This window comes from Elaeis guineensis, chromosome 10 (genome assembly GCF_000442705.2).
Source record: "Elaeis guineensis isolate ETL-2024a chromosome 10, EG11, whole genome shotgun sequence".
Classification (NCBI taxonomy): Eukaryota; Viridiplantae; Streptophyta; class Magnoliopsida; order Arecales; family Arecaceae; genus Elaeis; species Elaeis guineensis.
In genome coordinates this window covers 7,458,192-7,476,877 of record NC_026002.2, presented here as the reverse complement: position 1 = coordinate 7,476,877, position 18,686 = coordinate 7,458,192, and the positions used below count along the sequence as shown (strand labels likewise).

Below are 18,686 nucleotides of genomic sequence, written 5' to 3'. Positions count from 1 at the left end.
TTTAAGTTCGAGTGGGAGTTATTTTTAATTTGAAATATAAAATAAAATTTTTTGTCCCGTTTATCATTTAAGATACAATGAAAATTGGTAGATAACATTTTATACCGATAAAACGTTTCTCTATATATGCCAACACAAGACCCTAACAATCGTCTAAGCTTCCCTAGTCGGCCACTCCAAGCCTCCCACCCGATTCAGGCTCGTGAGGACGGAAAAAAACAGAGCAAAACCCGGGGGAAACATAGGAAAAACCAACAAAAGGAAAGACGGAAAAAATTAACAGGTAACACCTTTTCCCACATAGATTGATTTTTTTTTTTTTTCTTTCCGCTTCTTTTTCTTTTAATTTCATTCTTCGAGATATATGGGGAAGGATATCTCCGAAAAGGAGAGCACCTGAGCATGATCGGAGGGTTTTATTAGGTTCCGGTTGGGGTTTTTTCTTTTTGTGCGAGTTGTGGCGGTGTGAGTTGGTCCCTTGAGGCTCCGAGAGCTCTTAATCTTGGTAGATGCATGATATTTTGTCGGTTTTGGGGATTTTTGATCGAAAGGATTCTTCTTTGGCTACAAAATTCTCAATTTATGGAGTTCTGTCCGCATGATAATCTGAATATGATACCAGATCCATTGAGACTTGCACTAGGCTAAGTTCCACCTCTCTGAACTGTCATGTGGATGCATGACTCCAAGGGCCAAATGTATGTCATGGTAGCTTGCACCGGCCACCACAGAATGAGAGAGACGCAAGGCTCATGGTTCAACATGTCCTTTTCCTTGCTCTCTCAACATTAGCTTTGTGAGATGGGAGGCGGTCTAATTTTTTTGGAAAGGTTGGGTAGGAGGCATGCTTGGAATCAAGAAACCAATTTTTGATTGAGGTGGTTGGTGTACTTTTAACTTGTAATTAGTTACAAAAACCAATATCTTCACTTCTTTTTGATGTATTATATCAGTCTTTACATATGGGAATCCGAGAAAACAAAGTACTAGTTTTCTGGGCATTGCAGTGTTGCTTTTTTGGATTCATTGTCTTGATAATCCATAGCAAATCACTGCTTCTAGATTTAAATTTATATGATATTTGAATAAATTAGGTGGGTTCGGGTTAATCAGGCGGGTTCAGGTACCCGAATAATACGACCTGAATAAAGCTTAATAGGGGTTCAGGTACCCAGCGGGTTTACCATTTGTTAGTGGTACAGGTTTGTGATTTTTGGATAATTTTCTAATTGGGTTTGGGATGGGTTTGAGTACTAAGATTTTAAACGGGTTCGGATATGGGTAGGGCAAATTTTTTGCAGGTATCCTACCTGTTGCCATCCCTAGAAGGTTTACTTATCCACATGATATTATGCAAATTGGGTGCTTTTGTCATTTGATTTTCTCTTTACAGTTTTGTTTAAGTTCTGTGCTGGTAATATGATCAATAAACATCACTTGTTTCTGGACTTAGTGACTGCTCACCTTTTAAGTCAAAGTCAGTGTTAGGATAATCATAATAAATTAGATCCTTACAACAATGGAGATTCAATACCACCACTTTTTTTGATCGACCACATGATGCAGTTGAGAATCCATCGTTTAGCTTCCCGAACAATATTGTTCTTTGATTCTTCTGAATCTTCTGACTTGAACATGCAGTCACAATCTTCAAATTAATTTTTTGAGTTCACTGTATATTTTGTTAGGTATAATTGATAATTTGACTACTCAAGCTAAGAGTATATCTCATGTACTTCCTCTTGAAATAGTACGCTATTGAAAATAACCATTAAGATTATCCAAGTTGTCTGGTACCGGCTGTATGAATTTATCTGCAAACAAGTTTAAGCAATTAAAGTGATATGTATGCCCAGTTTTGAGAAATCCAGAGTCCAACTGTTTATCTACTTTAGATCTAAATTCCTAGTTTACTTATATCAAAATTTGTCTCTTTCTTTTAATCTAGGAAGTTGCTCCAAATTATGTGCTTAAAATAACAAATGCCATAAGCATTAAGCTCTATCCCAAAATTTGGGATCAACTTTTAGATCCTTATTTGCTAGTCATCCTAATAAATTTTAGTCATGTTGCAGTTTTTTCCCCCCTAAATTATATTTCACAACTGCCATCTGTATATGCTTAAGTCTTTTACATGTTTTGTTTCCTGATTATGCTTTATACACAGTCAATTACCTTTATTACCTGTCTTACAATGTATTTGTTGTACATGCCTAAACCATCTCAATTGGATTGTGATCTTAAACTATGCAACTTCTAAAGGGTACCATTCTGTCTACCTTTCAAGTATTATAGCAGCTAGTCATTTTCCAAATGGTACCTTTACTAGGAATTCAATGGCAGGTTTAAGTCCAGTAATAGTTGTCAAGAATTTATTGGAATGAATATAAATTGCAAAGAATTGGCCTTTGTTGGTTAGAACTTAAACACAGTATGTGGTTGGTCTGTGGGTTTAAATCTTCTAAGGATGTTGATCAGATTACATTAGGAGTTTTCATTTATCCGTGATTGTAAAGGCTGGACAAGCTAGCCAAACTTTGCATGGTTTTGTGATGTTTTACGGGGTTGTTATCTCTCCTTAAATGTTCGGTTTTGAGGTCTTGCTAGATTAGTCATAGCCTCTTGGTTATACCCCTCTAGCACAGGTGTCCTTGCATTTCTCTATTTAATTCTTTTCATCAATTATTTATCACAGCCTTTGTGACTTATGAAAAAATTGGAAGTGTCGCATTCCTCCCTAGGTTGTAGCCTCTAACAAGAGCAATTGGTGTAGGATCCAGATATACCTATATGACCATTGAAAGACTTGATTGATTGTTAATGAATTATTTTATTTTCTCCTGAAACAATTATTATAGATATAACCAAGTTTTATTTTATTTTATTTTCTCCCGAAACAATTATTATTTTATTTTACCATTATAGATATAACCATACTTCAACTGAATATGCATGCTAATGGGAAAAGAAATACTATGTACAAGGATAGGTGAAGGTTCAGCTTTGAACTAAGAACATGAAATGTATATTTTTTTGAACTGCTAAATTCTAAACCCTTATGTAGTCATTAAATTAAGCAAAATAGTCATGTTTCTCAGGGTTGTGTAGGATAGTAGCTATTGGAAGATGATGTCTTGGACACACTATATGCATTTATATATGGGCTACCTGTAGCTGTGGGTAATAGGATTTAGTATACGACTCGGAACTTGATACATCTTTGGATCCTATTCCATGTACGAGGTTATCTGCAACTACATCGTATTTTGAACAATTTTGAGGAGCCTATTTCTTATGTGCAATCGTTTCCTCATAGGCTCTACTAGCTCATGTATCATAGTTCCTATCTTATGTGGCATGCATAAATTAGGACTCACCGGTGTATTGAAGATCATATTATGGCTGCATCTAATAAAATATGGTCTCATGTCTTCCACTTCCTCTTTGGCCATTAGATCTATGATCTTCAAAATTCTCATCGCTTCTCTTCTTGGTCTTTGAATCTAAATGAACCGACTTCTCCACTCCATCGGGGCTATAACTGTCTTTTTTTCAGGTTGCATTGAGTTGTTGCCTACTTTCCCTTTGTGACCCCTCTTTGCTTGGCTATGCTGGAAGGATGGATGCCGCCTTCCTGAGTTGACCGAATAGTGTGGTGGCCTCATCTAAGCAACTCTTGGTCATATCTTCGGAATGATGTCTTGAATATGGAGTCATGTGATGATCGGCTTTATAGTGACCTCTCTAGCTATGGCTGATCATTTGGAGCATGCTTGGAATATTGTGAACTGTCCATTGCTCTGCATTACCCTATCCTCGCTAACTATAAATCTGGCTGGTTGTGGAGGCAATCTTGGCTCATCAAGATCCAGCTCCTGTTGGCAACTCATAACCCATTAGATCATGGGATCATCCTCATTCTGAATAAAAGCATTGTGGATCAAATCCATGTACTTCAGCTCTGCTTCCTCCTAAATGCACTTCAATCTCAATTTCAGATTATAGTAAACATATACGAAGTCATTAAGGTATCACTGTGTCGAACAGTTTCTCTGTTTGTTGTGGATGAGGGCAAAGTTGGACGAGTTGTGGTCATAGCTACTTGAGAAGACCATCAGGAAGAGGATCCAGATAGCTAGCTACTTAAGATATCTAGCCGACAAACCAAAATAAATCCATACAGAATCCTACCATGGATGTTACATATATTTTTCTAAACCCGTGGGTATACATCAAAGACTACTTATTTCTCAATTTTGTTCAAATTTGGGCTTAAGCCATAATGCACATGATTGCATCCAAATTTAAATAAATGGACAATAAATTTAGGTTGAGAGTAGTGCATGCCCGGATAAGTGTTTAATTACGGAGACTTATCTTGGAAATTTAATGCCTGGATAAGTGTTTAATTTGGGGTCGCTTAGATAGCTCTCATCTGCGCTTTTGGCCGTTAAAAGTCCTAGGGTCGGTGCTCATATCATAGTTGTTCTCCTATTTGCAGGCTCTCCTGCCTACCTCCTTATGGGGTCAGTGAGCCAAAATAGTTGCATGACCTTGGTTATCTTGCAAATTCTGAAAAGCTCTCCTGTTCGAGCTTATGCTGCTACATGTCATGTTGAGACTAAATTTCCAACCAAGTATTTGGATCATCATGTGTTCCCAAAAAGACTATGTCACCTCCTTTGCTATCTTATGATGGCATGGTGCTGATGTTCTAAAACATTGTAATCCAACTGATGCTGATAATAGAATGTGAAATTGCCATTCCATTTTGGTTGTCTTTCTTATCATGTACTTCAATCCTTTACGTTGATTAATATACAATAGTTAGTCATATTTGTATATGTGCTTATTGAATGTCATTGCGTGCGAGCTAGGAAAAGCAATGAGATCTTGCAATATTAAATTGCATGCTAGAATGACCATTCAATATTTCACCAGAGTTGTGGGTGATGTCCTCTTTCTCCTTGGTTATGTCTTTTCCCTAGTTCAGCTATTGCTAATTTTGACAGTTACCTGCAAACAATATAATCGGGTTACATAACTAATTTTTCTACCACAAGTTATTGCCAAGGAAGCATCTTAAATTTGGGTGCTATTAAGATGTTAGAATTCCCCAACCCCCGCGGCAACCCCCCGGCGGCTCCTTTTTCTCCTTTTTAGGAGTTATAGAACCATCTATCATACTGTACCAAGTTAATAGTTCAGTAGTGAGAGGGTCTGCTAGGGACAGGTTTGCCAATTTAGTAGTTATGGTAACAGCAAATTGCAGATCTCCAGAAATAAGCTCAGATCTGATCCATATGGGAGGGTTTTTGTTGGATTACACTTTACAATTATCAATTGGACTGTTTTGAAAAACTGAACTGATAGATGCCTGGATGGTCCTGGTACTGCAATTTGCTGTGGAGATAAAAATATAAAACTGGGTCAGTTATTTGAGAAAAGCAAACTCATTAATTGTGTCCATCTTGAGATATGGTTCCAACTGTTAGCCTGTTAACTGTTTTTATAATTAATTTTCCACTGGATAAAGAATTTAAGATGATTCTATATTCATGCCTTTCTTCCTTAATTGCCTACTGTAGTTATAAATCATGTTCTGGTGCCCTTTGACTTGCACCAATATCACATAAGAAATCTGCATGAAGTGTGGATGATGCAAGTACAGGACAGAAAAACAGTTATCACTACTCCACAAGCTCGTTTATATTAGGCAACAAGCGTTGTGTGCGACCTTGGAAGAAAAATTGATGCTAGTTGTGACTCCATACTGTGTTAAAGATGTCAATCCAATATTTTTCCTCAGGCAAGTTCCACTTTTTCCTGAACAGTATGGCAACCTACCACAGGAAGACCATGAAGCTGTTCAGGAAATGCTAAAAGTTACTAGCATATTTATTTTGCCTAGTTATGCTATTATTAGTTTTTATGACACAAGCAATTAGTCATCACCTTATTTGCATCTTAGTTTGCATAAACTATGTGTTTTATTTTTTGTAGTGATGATTCCAGTTCACTGCTCATGATATAACTAACAGAAGTCCTTTGAGTTAGTGGAAAACCCTTCCCAAGTTACATGACTTGTTATAATCATTGTTATCAGGATCATATTGTCTATGATTGTATCAAAATGGCCCTCAAAAATCCAAATCGGATCTAAAGATCAGTACGGATAGTAAGATTCAGATTTGGATAGTAGATTATAGATCAAAGTCATCTTTTTACATACTAAAGCTATTATATCCATATTTTGACATTAATTATTTTTTTGACTTTTATAATGGCCAGTTCATCATAGTATTCCAAAACATCAAAGAAGTACTATCCTTTAAATTTACAATTACTAAGTGTTTAAAAAATATATTAGTTGTTTTGGGACATAAGATCTAGTATTATCTCGTCTGCTTTTTTTACTAATTTGATTCCTTCTAAAATCTCTTACCTCAAACTTCAAAGGAGAATTGAGTTTCATAAGCTTATATTATTCGGGTCAAAAAAAAAAAAACTTAAATTAAGATATTCTGTGGACTCATGTAGTGTGATAAAACTATATAAATTAATTCAACATAATTTTTTTTTTCTTGGATGTGATGGTTATGACCTTATGGTTGTCAGAAAGTGCACTATTATGTCCTTAGATGATAGCTCCTTACCTCATATTGTTCGAACCTTTTTTTTTTTATTGTTTCAAAGAGATTGGAAAGAATCTTACAATTTGTGATCATATTTAATTTGACCCCCTCTACAATTTTCAATAGGATCCTGATCTTAACCATGTTGGCTATAATGTCTCATGTATAGAGACCATAAGACATGATGTGGAACTATATGAGCATGCATATGTAAGATCGAGTGATAATAGATAAGTTCTTCTGTAAGTGTTTGGTAAAGACAAAGAACGAAGAACAAATTAGCTAATTTAATCAACTATAGTACTATGTTATTGAAGGATATGAAGGATCATTTCATGCACATCGGGCAAGGTTGATAAGATAGCAGATTGCCTTTGCATCATCATATGGTGAGTTGTCTACTCTTATTGATTTGTTACTATGTTCTGCATTTTTCGTAAGAACTTTCTGGTTTATCGTTCATCATTCCTGAGTTTCCTGTATACCATGCACACCTGCGTCAAGGCACTTCGTGTTACGTAGTGTGTCATTTGCTACATTTTTCAGCTTTCTCATAGCTCCTTATATTTGAAATGTTGAATTGTCTTAACTATGTTGAGGTGTCTGATCTCTCCTCTTGATAGATTGCAAACTCATGCAAACATGCGGTTTGAAAATAAGCATGCTAAAACTTCAAAAAGGATAAGGTCGCCACCTTTGGCTTTTGAAAACAATCACTCCATCCAGAAGCCTGATTTTTCTCCTGAAGATGCGCAAAGGTGAGTTTTGGTGTGTCTTTATGAAACTTTATATTCTTTGTATTCCTGGCAGTAAGAAATCATCATTGTTTATGCTGTTTCCTCATTTTACATTTTTGTCCTGATGGATCATATCTGTTGCAATTGTTTATCCATTCCTAGATTGGGCAGTCGAAGGAAATCTCCAGTAAATTTAGATAAATTCCCACCTCAACAGAGCAATCACCAAGTTGTGTCCTATTCTGATGCACATGATACTGGAACTCTATCTCCACCAAAGCCTTCTTTCCTTAATGGAACCAAAAGGGCTAGGTCTCCTGTACCCTCTGCTGATGATTTGGCAACATCTTCTACACAATCTGATATTGAAAGGTACTTTCCAGCATTCTGCTTACCTTGGTTTTCTTCAGGAAAACAATTGTAGTATATATCTTATGCGTTTGACAAGTTCTGAAGTAAGTCTTAACGCAGGGAAATGCAAGCAAAGGCGAAGCGGTTGGCTCGCTTCAGTGTTGAACTAAGCCAACCAATTCATAACCTACATGATCTTGTAAAGCGCAAACCTTCAGGAAATAAAGACAACCAAGCTTCTTTGGACAAATGCAATGCACATGACCATACTGAATTAGCACATGATTTATCTAGCAGTGATACTTTGTTTGATACTGAAGGCCCAGAATCATCTCAAGTTGTGGTTGGGCTTTGTCCAGATATGTGTCCAGGTATGGCCAAGGTTTTAGATATCATAATCTTGTGTATTTATTTATAATAATAGTTATTAGATGGTCATCTCTTGTCCTTTTTCACCAAAACTTGAAGAGCATTAAAAACCATTTCAGAGTAATAAGCTGGATTGATGTTATGATTCAGAATCTGAACGGAAGGAGCGTGAGAGAAAAGGAGATCTGGATAGGTATGAGCGCCTGGATGGAGAAAGAAACCAAACTACCAAATTTCTTGCTGTCAAAAAGGTAGTTGATGAGTAATCTTCATCTCATGTCCACCTGATAGAATTTGTTCTGTAATTGCCTTTCATCACCTATAACAGGAAGCATGATGGAGTTTTTACCTGATTCATGCAGTATAATAGGACAGCTGAGCGAGTAGCTGACTTGATAAGGCCTATGCCGGTCTTGCAGAAGACGGTTGATTATCTTGTGAGTTTGCTGGATCAACCTTACAATGACAACTTTTTGAGTATCTACAACTTTTTGTGGGATAGAATGCGGGCGATAAGGATGGACCTTAGAATGCAACATATTTTCAACCAACAAGCTATCATCATGCTTGAGCAAATGGTATCATTCACTTCTAGTTTTATTTACTTTTTTTTTTAATTATTTTTGTGTATTGCTGCCATTATGCGATAGAAGTTGAGCAGTTGCTGTTCCTTTTCTGACACCAGATAAGACTCCACATCATTGCTATGCATGAGTTGTGTGAATATGAGAAAGGTGAGGGTTTTTCAGAAGGATTTGATGCACACCTGAACATAGAACAAATGAACAAGACATCAGTTGAGTTGTTTCAAATGTACGATGACCATAGGAAGAAGGGAATCAATGTTCCGGCAGAAAAGGAGTTTCGTGGTTATTATGCACTTCTCAAGTTGGATAAGCATCCAGGATACAAAGTAAACCGTCTTTCATCTTGGCTACGGCTTAAAAACATATAGAATTTTTAGCTGATCTTTTTCCTCTTTCTGTTTTAGGTTGAACCTGCGGAGCTCTCACTTGACCTTGCTAAGATGACTCCAGAGATTAGATGCACTCCAGAAGTTTTATTTGCTCGAGATGTAGCTAGGTATTTATGTGTATTGACAGTTAGTTATTTTTTAATATAATAACAATGAAATATAACAGAACCCAATGGCTTTGTCATTCCAGAGCATGTAGAATAGGTAATTATATCGCCTTCTTTCGCCTTGCAAGAAAAGCAACTTACCTGCAGGCCTGCTTGATGCATGCTCACTTTGCCAAGGTAACTATGTTTCCATGTAATCTACATTCCTTTCCCATGCCATTCATATGATTGTGACACAAGTACATGAACTGATGTTGTCTGAATATGATGCATGGATTTCCTTGATATCTCATTGAAAATGAATGATATGTCAATGAACCTGAAATTTACTTGAATTCTAGTGTCTCTACTCTTGTAATAGATTCTTTCAATGTATTATTTTCAATTTGCTAATAACTATATCTTTTACTAATGAGAAGCATGAATGGAATCTGTGGGCATGGATTGATCCTTGTGTCGATCGAATATGATCCTTAGTACAAATGAGTAGCAAAGATAAAGTTCCCAGGGATACCATTAGGTCTAGCATCACTTGGTTGGAAGAGATTCTTCTAAGATTGCATTGGCTGCATGATTGAGAAATGACTTATAATGGCAAGGCAAACATGTTGACTTTTCTCATTTTAAAGACCGTGTTGAGGTCAATTGAAGATGATGATGTCTTGATCAAAACTGATATGCAAGGGATTTTATGTTCCTATTATGCAATTAGTTGAGCTTAAGAGAAAAGGAAATGAGGGATATGCATGCCTTAGATATGGTTTTGAATGAGTTTTGAGGGTTATTGTTAATTTTGGATTCCTTTTGCATCCATTTTTGTCAAGGACCTAGGTAGTTTTAAAAGAAGATATTGTTTTTGAATTGAATTAGTGTCTGCAATATTTTTCATAGGTACATATGAAAAAAATGCTGAGCTTAAAAGCAACGAGGAACTAATCTCACCTTGCAATTTACGAGCTCTCTCTCTCTCTCTCTCTCATGCGCACGCGCATGCGCATGCGCATGCACACATGCATAAGACAACTCAAATTGGATGCACTCATTCACACCCAGAATGTTTACACAGCCTTAATCTCATTGCAGTGGTCATCCGATAATGGTTTCAATTCAACCAGCCATTACGTCGATCGTAGTTCTTGCATTTTTTTTTTAATTCATTATATGCATTATGTCCTTAAGACAAGATTAGCACATCTAGTCATGATTTAGCCTTACTACATCTTTTGTAGAACTATTAATGATATTTTATGAATACATCTAGTTTTAAGCAACACTTTTTTTCTCCAGATAAGAAGACAGGCACTTGCTTCTTTGCACAGAGGTCTTCAGAATAACCAAGGAATTCCCATTGCACATGTTGTGGACTGGCTAGGCATGGAGGTACAATTTCCCATTTAGCTTCTGGTTAATCATCAAATTCATTTCTGCAAAACTTAATTCTCTGAATATTTCTTTACCCTGTTCAGGAGGAGGATGTTGAAGGTCTTCTGGAATATCATGGGTTTGTTTCAAAAAAATATGAAGAGATGTATATGGTGAAGGAAGGTCCATTTCTTAATGGTGATGTGGATTTCCCAACCAAGTGTGCAAAACTTGTGCACCTCAAGAAGTCAAAGAGGATTATTGATGATGTTTATTCTGGTCCTACCATCTCAGACCTCTCTGAAGAAACAGAAGTTGTATCAGATGTCCCAGACAGCATTCTTCAGAGAACTGAATCATCCAAAACAGAAGATTGGATCCATACAGGCAATGAAGAAGTGCATGGTTATAAATCTGATGATGATCTTAGGGCTGTCACACGAACTGAACAACCGCTTGAGGGGCCACTGCCAGCTACTGCAATAAAAGAAAATGATGCTAAAATGACTGAAGTCTTCCCTCCTTTTGCCAGCTGTGCAACTGAAGATGATTCAGTACATAATGATGAGGATGAACAAATGACTGAATTAGATGGAGATACCTCCATGGGTCAGGGAATCTTGCCTCAAATTGAGATAACCATGGCTCAAGCTGGAGAACCTGGATTCTCAAAGTCCAAGCTCATAGTTGAGAGTACAGCCTCTCAGACAGAAGTAGCCAAAAGCCTAGAAAATGAAGCATCAAAAATCATTGTGTGTCCGAAGAATGAAGTTTCCAGTGAAAAGCTAAAGCTGATTGTAAGGTTTGTTTTACTTCTTCTTCTTCTTATTTTTTAACATGACTCATGTTTTAAAAACAGGAATTGACAGTTATTTTTACATCATTAACTACCAGAAAATGGAAGCAAGTAGCGTCATTGTGGAGGAAAAACAGGGAACAAAGAGAGTTTCTTGCAAGTACAGCATTAAGTTCACTCTCATTAGGACCACCAGTACGACAAATCAAAGCAGTAAGTTACCTCCTTGATATGTCTCTGATCTCCATAAATTAATTATTTGTAAAGTTATATATTATATTAAATTTGGCTCTTTATTTTACTTTATCTTTTAATGAAGCCACCAAGACATGCCAAGAGCAAGCTTAACATTGACTATATTGCAAGAGAGAGATATCGAAGACATGAGAAATCATGGTCAACATTGAATGTCTCAGAACTGGTTGCACCAATTTTAAGTGCAAAAAATCTTAATGCCAGATGCCTTTGCTGGAAGTTGATTGTCTGTGTCCAGGGAACTGTTACAATGGGTGAAAACAATCTTTTGGCTTCAAGATGGTTGCTGTCAAAACTCATGGGTTCTGATAAAGGAAATGATGAACTGATAGTTTTGTCCTCTCGCTTATCAATATGGAAGAAGTGGATCAACAGAAATAGTTCTTCCGAAGCCTGCTGTTTATCTGTCATTAGGGAGGCAATGTTTGTCCATGAGCAGCAAGTTTCTGAAGATGATGTTTTGGCTGGTGCAAGCTGCATTATATTTCTGGTATCAGAAAGCATTCCATGGGAAATTCAGAGGGATCGGCTTCAGAACCTTTTAATGTCTGTACCTTCTGGATCAAGCCTACCTCTTTTGATAGTAGTTGGTGATGCATACAAAGAAGAGACTGCCGATCCTTCAGCTACAATAATTAAGAGACTTGGTCTTCATGATGCAGACAAAACAAGGGTAAACTTGTTTTCAGTTGTTTTCCTGGTTGATAGCCCCCAAGAGCACTTTAATGGTTTCCTCGATGATGATAAATTGAGAGAGGGTCTACAGTGGCTGGCAAACTGTTCACCTCCACAACCTTCTCCACATCTGGTGAAGACCTATGACCTGGTCTCGAGCTATTTGAGATCTTCATTGAGGGTTCTTGAAAATTGTAATGCCTCTGAAATGGGTCCAGACTGTTGCATCTTAGCTTTCAACAAAGCCTTGGACCGATTGGTGGAGGAAATTCTGACTGCAGCGTCCATGAACCCAATTTGTTGGCCTTGTCCTGAAGTTGATTTGCTAGAGAAATCGAGCAGAGAGAGAATGATAGCATACATGTTCTTACCAAGCATTGGTTGGTCCTCACCTGCAAAAATTGAGCCACTCAGGAGAGCAATAGAGGGTTGCAAACTTCCAAAATTTTCCTACGACCTGTCTTTTTTGAGTCAAGGTTCCCATATGGGTTCACAGATTCCAAATCAGAAGTTAGCCTTTGAAGATTGCTTGATCAAGTATCTTATGCAGTCATGTCATTTGTTGAATCGGGATCTAGCTGCTAAGGAGGCTAGTGTAATGGTACAGAAGGGTGCAGGTCTTGAGCTACATGATTCATGTTATTACATTATTCCAAGATGGGTTACAATTTTCAGGCGCATCTGCAATTGGCGACTGCTGAATTTGACATCTGGGGAGGCCTCAGTTGCTTATGTGTTGGATCCTTCCATAATGGATTCCCTCTGGAAGACAGATGTCGAAATGCTTGTGAAGTCCAGTTCAGGCATGCAGCATTTTGAGAGCAGATTTTGTTTTGAAGGGCAACAACCATGGCATTATGTTCCAAACGAAGTGCCCTTCGATGAAATTTTTGAAACCAGCTGTAGGGATTCATTTATAGAGCAACCCTCATTGGTTCACATGCCTGCATGTTCGCCCCCAGGGGTCGCCATTGAAGATGGTTGTGCTTCCGAGACTGATGTTGAAAATAGGAAAACTGATGGAGATTTCAGAGTCCGTAACTTCGCTGCTGATTACTCTCTATCAAGGGATCGAAGTAAACAGAGGGTAGCTCCATCTTTGTCTATAAATAATGACAAGTTGAACATGTTATTGGCGCAATGTAAGCGGTGGCAAGACATGATAGATGAGAAACTTGCTTTTTATTTTTGAATCCCATCCGTGTGCTTTTTATTCATTAATTATATAATATTGTCTTGTTATCATGTCCATTTCTCTTGCTTTTCCTATTAGCTGATCTTCCGTGAGAAGCCTTTAGTGCAGTATAATGAGGTTTTCAAATCTTCACCATTAGAAAAGTACTGACTTGTTCATATGTGCAGCATTCTTGAAATGCTTCTGGGAGATGATTGTGCCCTCCTTGGCTTATTTATGGCTATAATGGTTGTCTGAACGTCTGATATCAAAAACAAATAGTTTAAAAGCCAAGTAGAAGGGGTAGCTGCATTGCAAGGTATGATGCTGTAAATACCGTCTGAATGGTAAAGCTCATTCCTTTTTTCTCTATTCTAGTATTTCAACCCGCAAAGTTGGTTTTTTTTTGGACTGGGGTTTGTATTTAAATGGTGTTAAGATGTTGAGACCCTACCTTTTTTTGGTAAAGAAGAGACTTTATTCACAAGCAAACTTCATAGACAAAAGGTGTAAACAGAGCCCCAACACAAACAAAGACAACAAAAGAGGCTCAGATCCAAGAATAAAGAAGAAAACAGAGTAACAGATAAGAACATTGGTACAGGGGAACCAACAAACTATACACCCTGGTAAAGTGCACATGTCATACATAACCCAAACAAAATGGGTCCACAAGCCACTGATAGCAAGAATTGGCTGGATCTTATGCGGTGCAAAAGGAGAGTAATGAATGAAAGCAGCTTTAGTCACAGAAAAGCAATAAAACCATGCAAGAAGAAGCTTGTGTTGTCCATTCAGATTCCAGAGTTAATGAGATACCTCTGCTGCAGCGACAGTTGACAGGATGGATCAATGGATGGAAGGAGAAGGACCAAAATAGCAGATGAGTTGAGATTAGACAATGAAGAAGTGACATGGAAAGCCAATCCTGGTACCTGATAATGCTAAAGGAACATAGAGCCAACTTGATACTATAAAACCATAGCAGATCAGAATCCTGAACCTCATATATGTGAGATTGCCGGCTTCTATAGAAATGTTTACTGTCAGACAAAAAACCCATAGCCAAAGCAGGATAGCATCATAACAGCGAGATGCAAGGTAAAGGAAGAGCATTGAATAATATATGGATATAATGTCCACCAAGTTGAGCAGAACAGCACAAGCAATATAGCAACCAGGAACCTATACCATACTCTTCAGTTTTAGATAGCTGTAAACATGTATCATCCATAACCACCTTTGAATGTAACCCATAGAATTGTAATCTTCTGCGGACCGCAGTATCCAAGGTTGAAAGGCTGAAATCGTGATACAAAAAAGCTGAAACCAAACTATTGTCCTCCACACAAGGAATTTTAGCATACCCAGAAATTTGAAAGCTATAAAAAGCAGTCCCAGGAGCAGAGCAAATATACAAAACCCTGAGCCATACAGCCAGATCAGCCGGATAATTTCATTTTTGTGATGCAGTGAAGCAGAGATGGAGATTGATGGTAATGATCTGACAGCGAAGCAAGACCCATAGCCATGCAAACAAAAATGTGTAAACAGGAGAATAATAGGCTAGTAAAGATTGGGAGTACATTAGAGACCATGGCTAGGGAAACCAATAGAATAAGCATCAGCCTTCAAAATACAGGCAAACCAAGGCTGCAAATATAATTGATCCACTGACAGAAGGAAGTCTTCTGTAAGGGCATGGTTCACAGCCCAATCAGCAGCTTGATTACCTTCTCTGCAAAAATGAGACAGTTTGAAAAGACGACCACCAGAGTCTAATATCTTGCATCCAGGGAGAAAGGGACAGCCGATTAGTATGCAAGTGTTGAAGCCAGGGAATAACTACTGCAGAATCACCCTGTAACCAAACATCTCGAGCATTATAATATAATGACTGAGCAAAAGTTTCTTAGTGGCAAGTACTGCCACACCAATTTCCAGTAAAAGTATCTTACCCTTATTGGACCGCAAGCTGCCATACCCAAGCAATGACATCCTACTTCTTTTTGTCGAATTCTTTCACTCTTTGAAATGAATGCAGATAGAGATTTTTCCCCTCTCTCTCTCACACACTTAAACACACACACACACACCCACACGCGTACGCGCAATGAGTTGTTTAAAGGGGATAAGTATTATTACTAGAACGACAGGATATATCAGTACCAAGCACATTAAGGAGATACATATCATGAATGCACACAATTGTTCCATAAAGTAGACAGAGGGAGAGGGGAGGATGCTTCTCATGCAGGAGGAAGCTTTCCCTCAAGGAATGCAGAGATCATGATCAGGGACCTTTCAGGTTGGTAGCTTGGTACTTCATGGCCAGCTCCTCTGACTGTCACGAAAGTTAGTCCATTGTATGCGACAACATAGCCTGCTACCTGTCATAAGTAGTATATCATGGCAATAGCATCATTGCTTAGAATAGTTCATAGCGTTTCAAGCTTTAAGCCATTACAAGACAAAAGAATCAGGTTCCAGGATTTCCTACCTCACTATTGGCCTGCCATGGGCGCCATGGGCTCTTGATGGGCAAGCCCAGCATTCTTAAAAAGTACTTTGTGGAAGTTACTGAAACAACTGAATCCATGTCACCACTGCAATTGCAAAGTTTCATATAAAAATGTGTTTCTCTTTCTATTCACATTTTATTGATGTGCTTGGTTGCAATGTTGTGTCAAAACTTGCCTGTACAACCACATTCTTATGCCGCTGGTTGCCAATTGCTTGATCATAGGCAGCATGGTATAAGGGGAATCCCTCCAACCACCCCGACTAAGTAATGCAATTTACAGTAAGAGTAAGAGGAGAGTTCTCAGCGGCTTGAAGTGAATCTTTCATTAATTCTACTAGATTGACACGAGAAGGAGAAGATAACCATGTGCACCTGCAGTACGTCCATAGGAATGGAATTGCATGAAGAGACTTTTGCACCTCTGGAAGATTAAGGTAGGCATAAACGTAGTTGCCAGCGCAGGGATCAAACTCCACATTCTGGTCATGTTTGATTGCTGATTAGTGCTTTTGTGAAACAAGAACGGAGTTGGAAACACACCAAAATGTCATGTTGGGACTTACCGAACTGGTAACAGAAGTTGGTTGGTGTAATTTTTTAGTGCAAAGTGGAACATACACATTGAAGCGATCAATCGACCCAATCTCAAAATCAGCCAGATTTGTGGCATTTTCACACTCTGATGAATACATATCTGAAATCTTACATTTCCTTCGAATCAGCCTGTAGGTCCTGTCGGAATACATGGCATGCATCCACAAGAACTCATACATTCCCATCAAAGTTGTGTTGGTGTCAATGTATGCGTTGCCAATCTATCCATACGTCAGTCAAGGTAAGCAACATATTAGAGACAATAGTTGGTTTTACATGATGGATATATTAGGTAAGATGTTAAAATTGAGCTGACGCATAATTTAATCATTTTCATATATATTGTTTAATTATTTGGCAGTTTGAGAGTAGTGTCTTACTGCTATGCCTCTGAGGTTGATGGTTGGTTTGTTGGGCTTCTTATTGTTCAGAACAATAAGACTGGCAAGCTGAGGCACATAGTGGCCAGCATAGCTCTCCCCAGTTACGAAAAAATCACGAGTTTTGTACTCTGGGAACCTCTCCAACCAGTTGACCAGAAAGGTATAGGTGTCTTCTGCTGTTCTCTTGTCCCCCCTGTTTTCGTAGTCCGAACTTGTTTTGGTGTATGAGAACCCTACACCCGCCGGAGATTCCAAGAAAACCACATTTGCAACTGCAATTGCCGATATGCAGCAATAAATAATAATCAGACAGATGATAAAATTTAAATTAGCAGAAGATACAAAGATGCTAATAAGATAAAATAGAATTTTGATTCTTTATAATATTTTATTATAAAAAACGTTGATGACTGTTTTATATATTTTATTATTTTTAAAAATTAATATTTTATTATTATTATGGCTTCACGGTGCTCAACCCCCGCCCCCCGCGGCCCCTAGCTTCCCCCGGGCCGCTGCCGCCGGCCCCCCCCCATCCCCACCCCCCTTCCGGCCCTCTACAGCCCGCAGCTTCTCCGTGCCGCTGCCGGTGGTCCACCCCCCTGATCACTAAAAGATCAATGTGATAAACTGGAAAAGTTGTCATATGAGAGTTAAATTCACAAACCATTGTTCCATGCATGCTTATTTCTATGAAGGGTTTTGCCATCACTCTGAACTCTGAAGGGTCCTAATTCCTGCATGGCTCCGCCTCCCAAGGAGGAGCATCCGGGACCTGTACATTTCAAAGTTTACATTCAAAATCTATTAAGAGATATTTTACATTTTTTTTTCAAAGGAAAAGGAAGATGGCTGACCAATGAATTTGTAAAAAATTGAAATTACGATGGCCTTGCTTGAAGAATGTCAATATATGACATTTGTGCATGGCAAACATTTGAGTTTGTGATTAAAATGACAAGCAAATAGCTGAAATAGCAGAATGTAGTTTGCTTACCTCCATTGAGCCATAAGAGGAGTGGTTTCCTTTCTGGGTCTCGTGGGGACTCAACAAAGTAGTAGAAGAGTGTTCTTCCATGCTGCGGCTCGACCATCACATAACCAGCATATTGATCAAAGTTTACACCTTTAGGCTGGCCAGGCAATGCATCAATCTTATCTAATTCTTTCAGCCCATTCTGTGGAGCAACATAAATCGGGGGTAATGCTTCGCTCCCATTGAGAAGATGCAAGAAACCATCGAAGCGAGCGCTAGATGGCCTATTGGATCTGATAAAATCATGGAGAAGGTTAGCTTGCTTGGCTTCAGTGCAATTTGGCAAGAAGAGGAAGTATGAGAAAATTATCCAAGTGAATAACGAAGCAAACATCATAGAGCGTAGTGAATAAATTGAATGAGTTCGGAGGCTTTGGGGACCAACATGCCAGTATATATAGAGTTCGGAGGTTTTGGGGACCAACATTCGGAAGTTTAAAAATGTCCTTTAGGTCTCATGAGCTACAACTCAAAAAAAAAAAAGACCGGTTCCAGTTCTACAGGGACAACCTGCTCTGTAAATATTCTATTCCACTAATAAAATTAGGGTGGTATAACCTCCCTGTTCATAAAAAAAAAAAAAAAAAAAAAACCTGCTCCTGGACTCATGGTAATGACCCCGTAAACCAGAAAAGCTTAGCCCTTTATTCCTTTTTTCCATTTTTGTGGGTAAATTCTTTTATTCTCTTTATTCTCTTTTTTTTTTTTTGGG

The 18,686-nt window shown here is 38.2% G+C and overlaps 2 protein-coding genes across 7 annotated transcripts; one reads left to right on the top strand and one right to left on the bottom strand.

The window, feature by feature from the left end:
* The first annotated feature begins 125 nt into the window (after positions 1-125).
* On the top strand, positions 126-13,508 carry LOC105053436 (SAC3 family protein B). Of its 4 annotated transcripts, none has more exons than XM_019853428.3 (14): positions 141-283; positions 6,953-7,024; positions 7,259-7,393; positions 7,535-7,744; positions 7,844-8,094; positions 8,243-8,343; positions 8,455-8,670; positions 8,778-9,005; positions 9,084-9,175; positions 9,259-9,352; positions 10,463-10,555; positions 10,642-11,339; positions 11,432-11,546; positions 11,653-13,508. In XM_019853428.3, exons 3-14 carry the CDS (start codon positions 7,278-7,280, stop codon positions 13,453-13,455), a joined length of 4,017 nt encoding a protein of 1,338 aa, XP_019708987.1. In that variant the 5' UTR covers positions 141-283; positions 6,953-7,024; positions 7,259-7,277; the 3' UTR covers positions 13,456-13,508. The 4 variants fall into 4 exon arrangements, with proteins under 4 accessions (XP_010932882.1, XP_019708987.1, XP_019708988.1 ...); XM_019853429.3 differs by having other exon boundaries at positions 147-283; positions 6,937-7,024; XM_010934580.4 differs by lacking the exon at positions 6,953-7,024 and having other exon boundaries at positions 126-283.
* Positions 13,509-15,555: 2,047 nt separating this feature from the next.
* On the bottom strand, positions 15,556-18,448 carry LOC105053437 (serine carboxypeptidase 1). Of its 3 annotated transcripts, XM_019853198.3 has the most exons (9): positions 18,360-18,448; positions 17,936-18,207; positions 17,606-17,713; positions 16,936-17,210; positions 16,525-16,776; positions 16,334-16,440; positions 16,135-16,221; positions 15,938-16,043; positions 15,556-15,827 (listed from the first exon to the last, which is right to left on the bottom strand). In XM_019853198.3, exons 2-9 carry the CDS (start codon positions 18,030-18,032, stop codon positions 15,687-15,689), a joined length of 1,173 nt encoding a protein of 390 aa, XP_019708757.1. In that variant the 5' UTR covers positions 18,033-18,207; positions 18,360-18,448; the 3' UTR covers positions 15,556-15,686. The 3 variants fall into 3 exon arrangements, with proteins under 3 accessions (XP_019708757.1, XP_019708755.1, XP_073100093.1); XM_019853196.2 differs by lacking the exon at positions 18,360-18,448 and having other exon boundaries at positions 17,936-18,351; XM_073243992.1 differs by lacking the exons at positions 16,135-16,221; positions 18,360-18,448 and having other exon boundaries at positions 17,936-18,351.
* Positions 18,449-18,686: the final 238 nt, after the last annotated feature.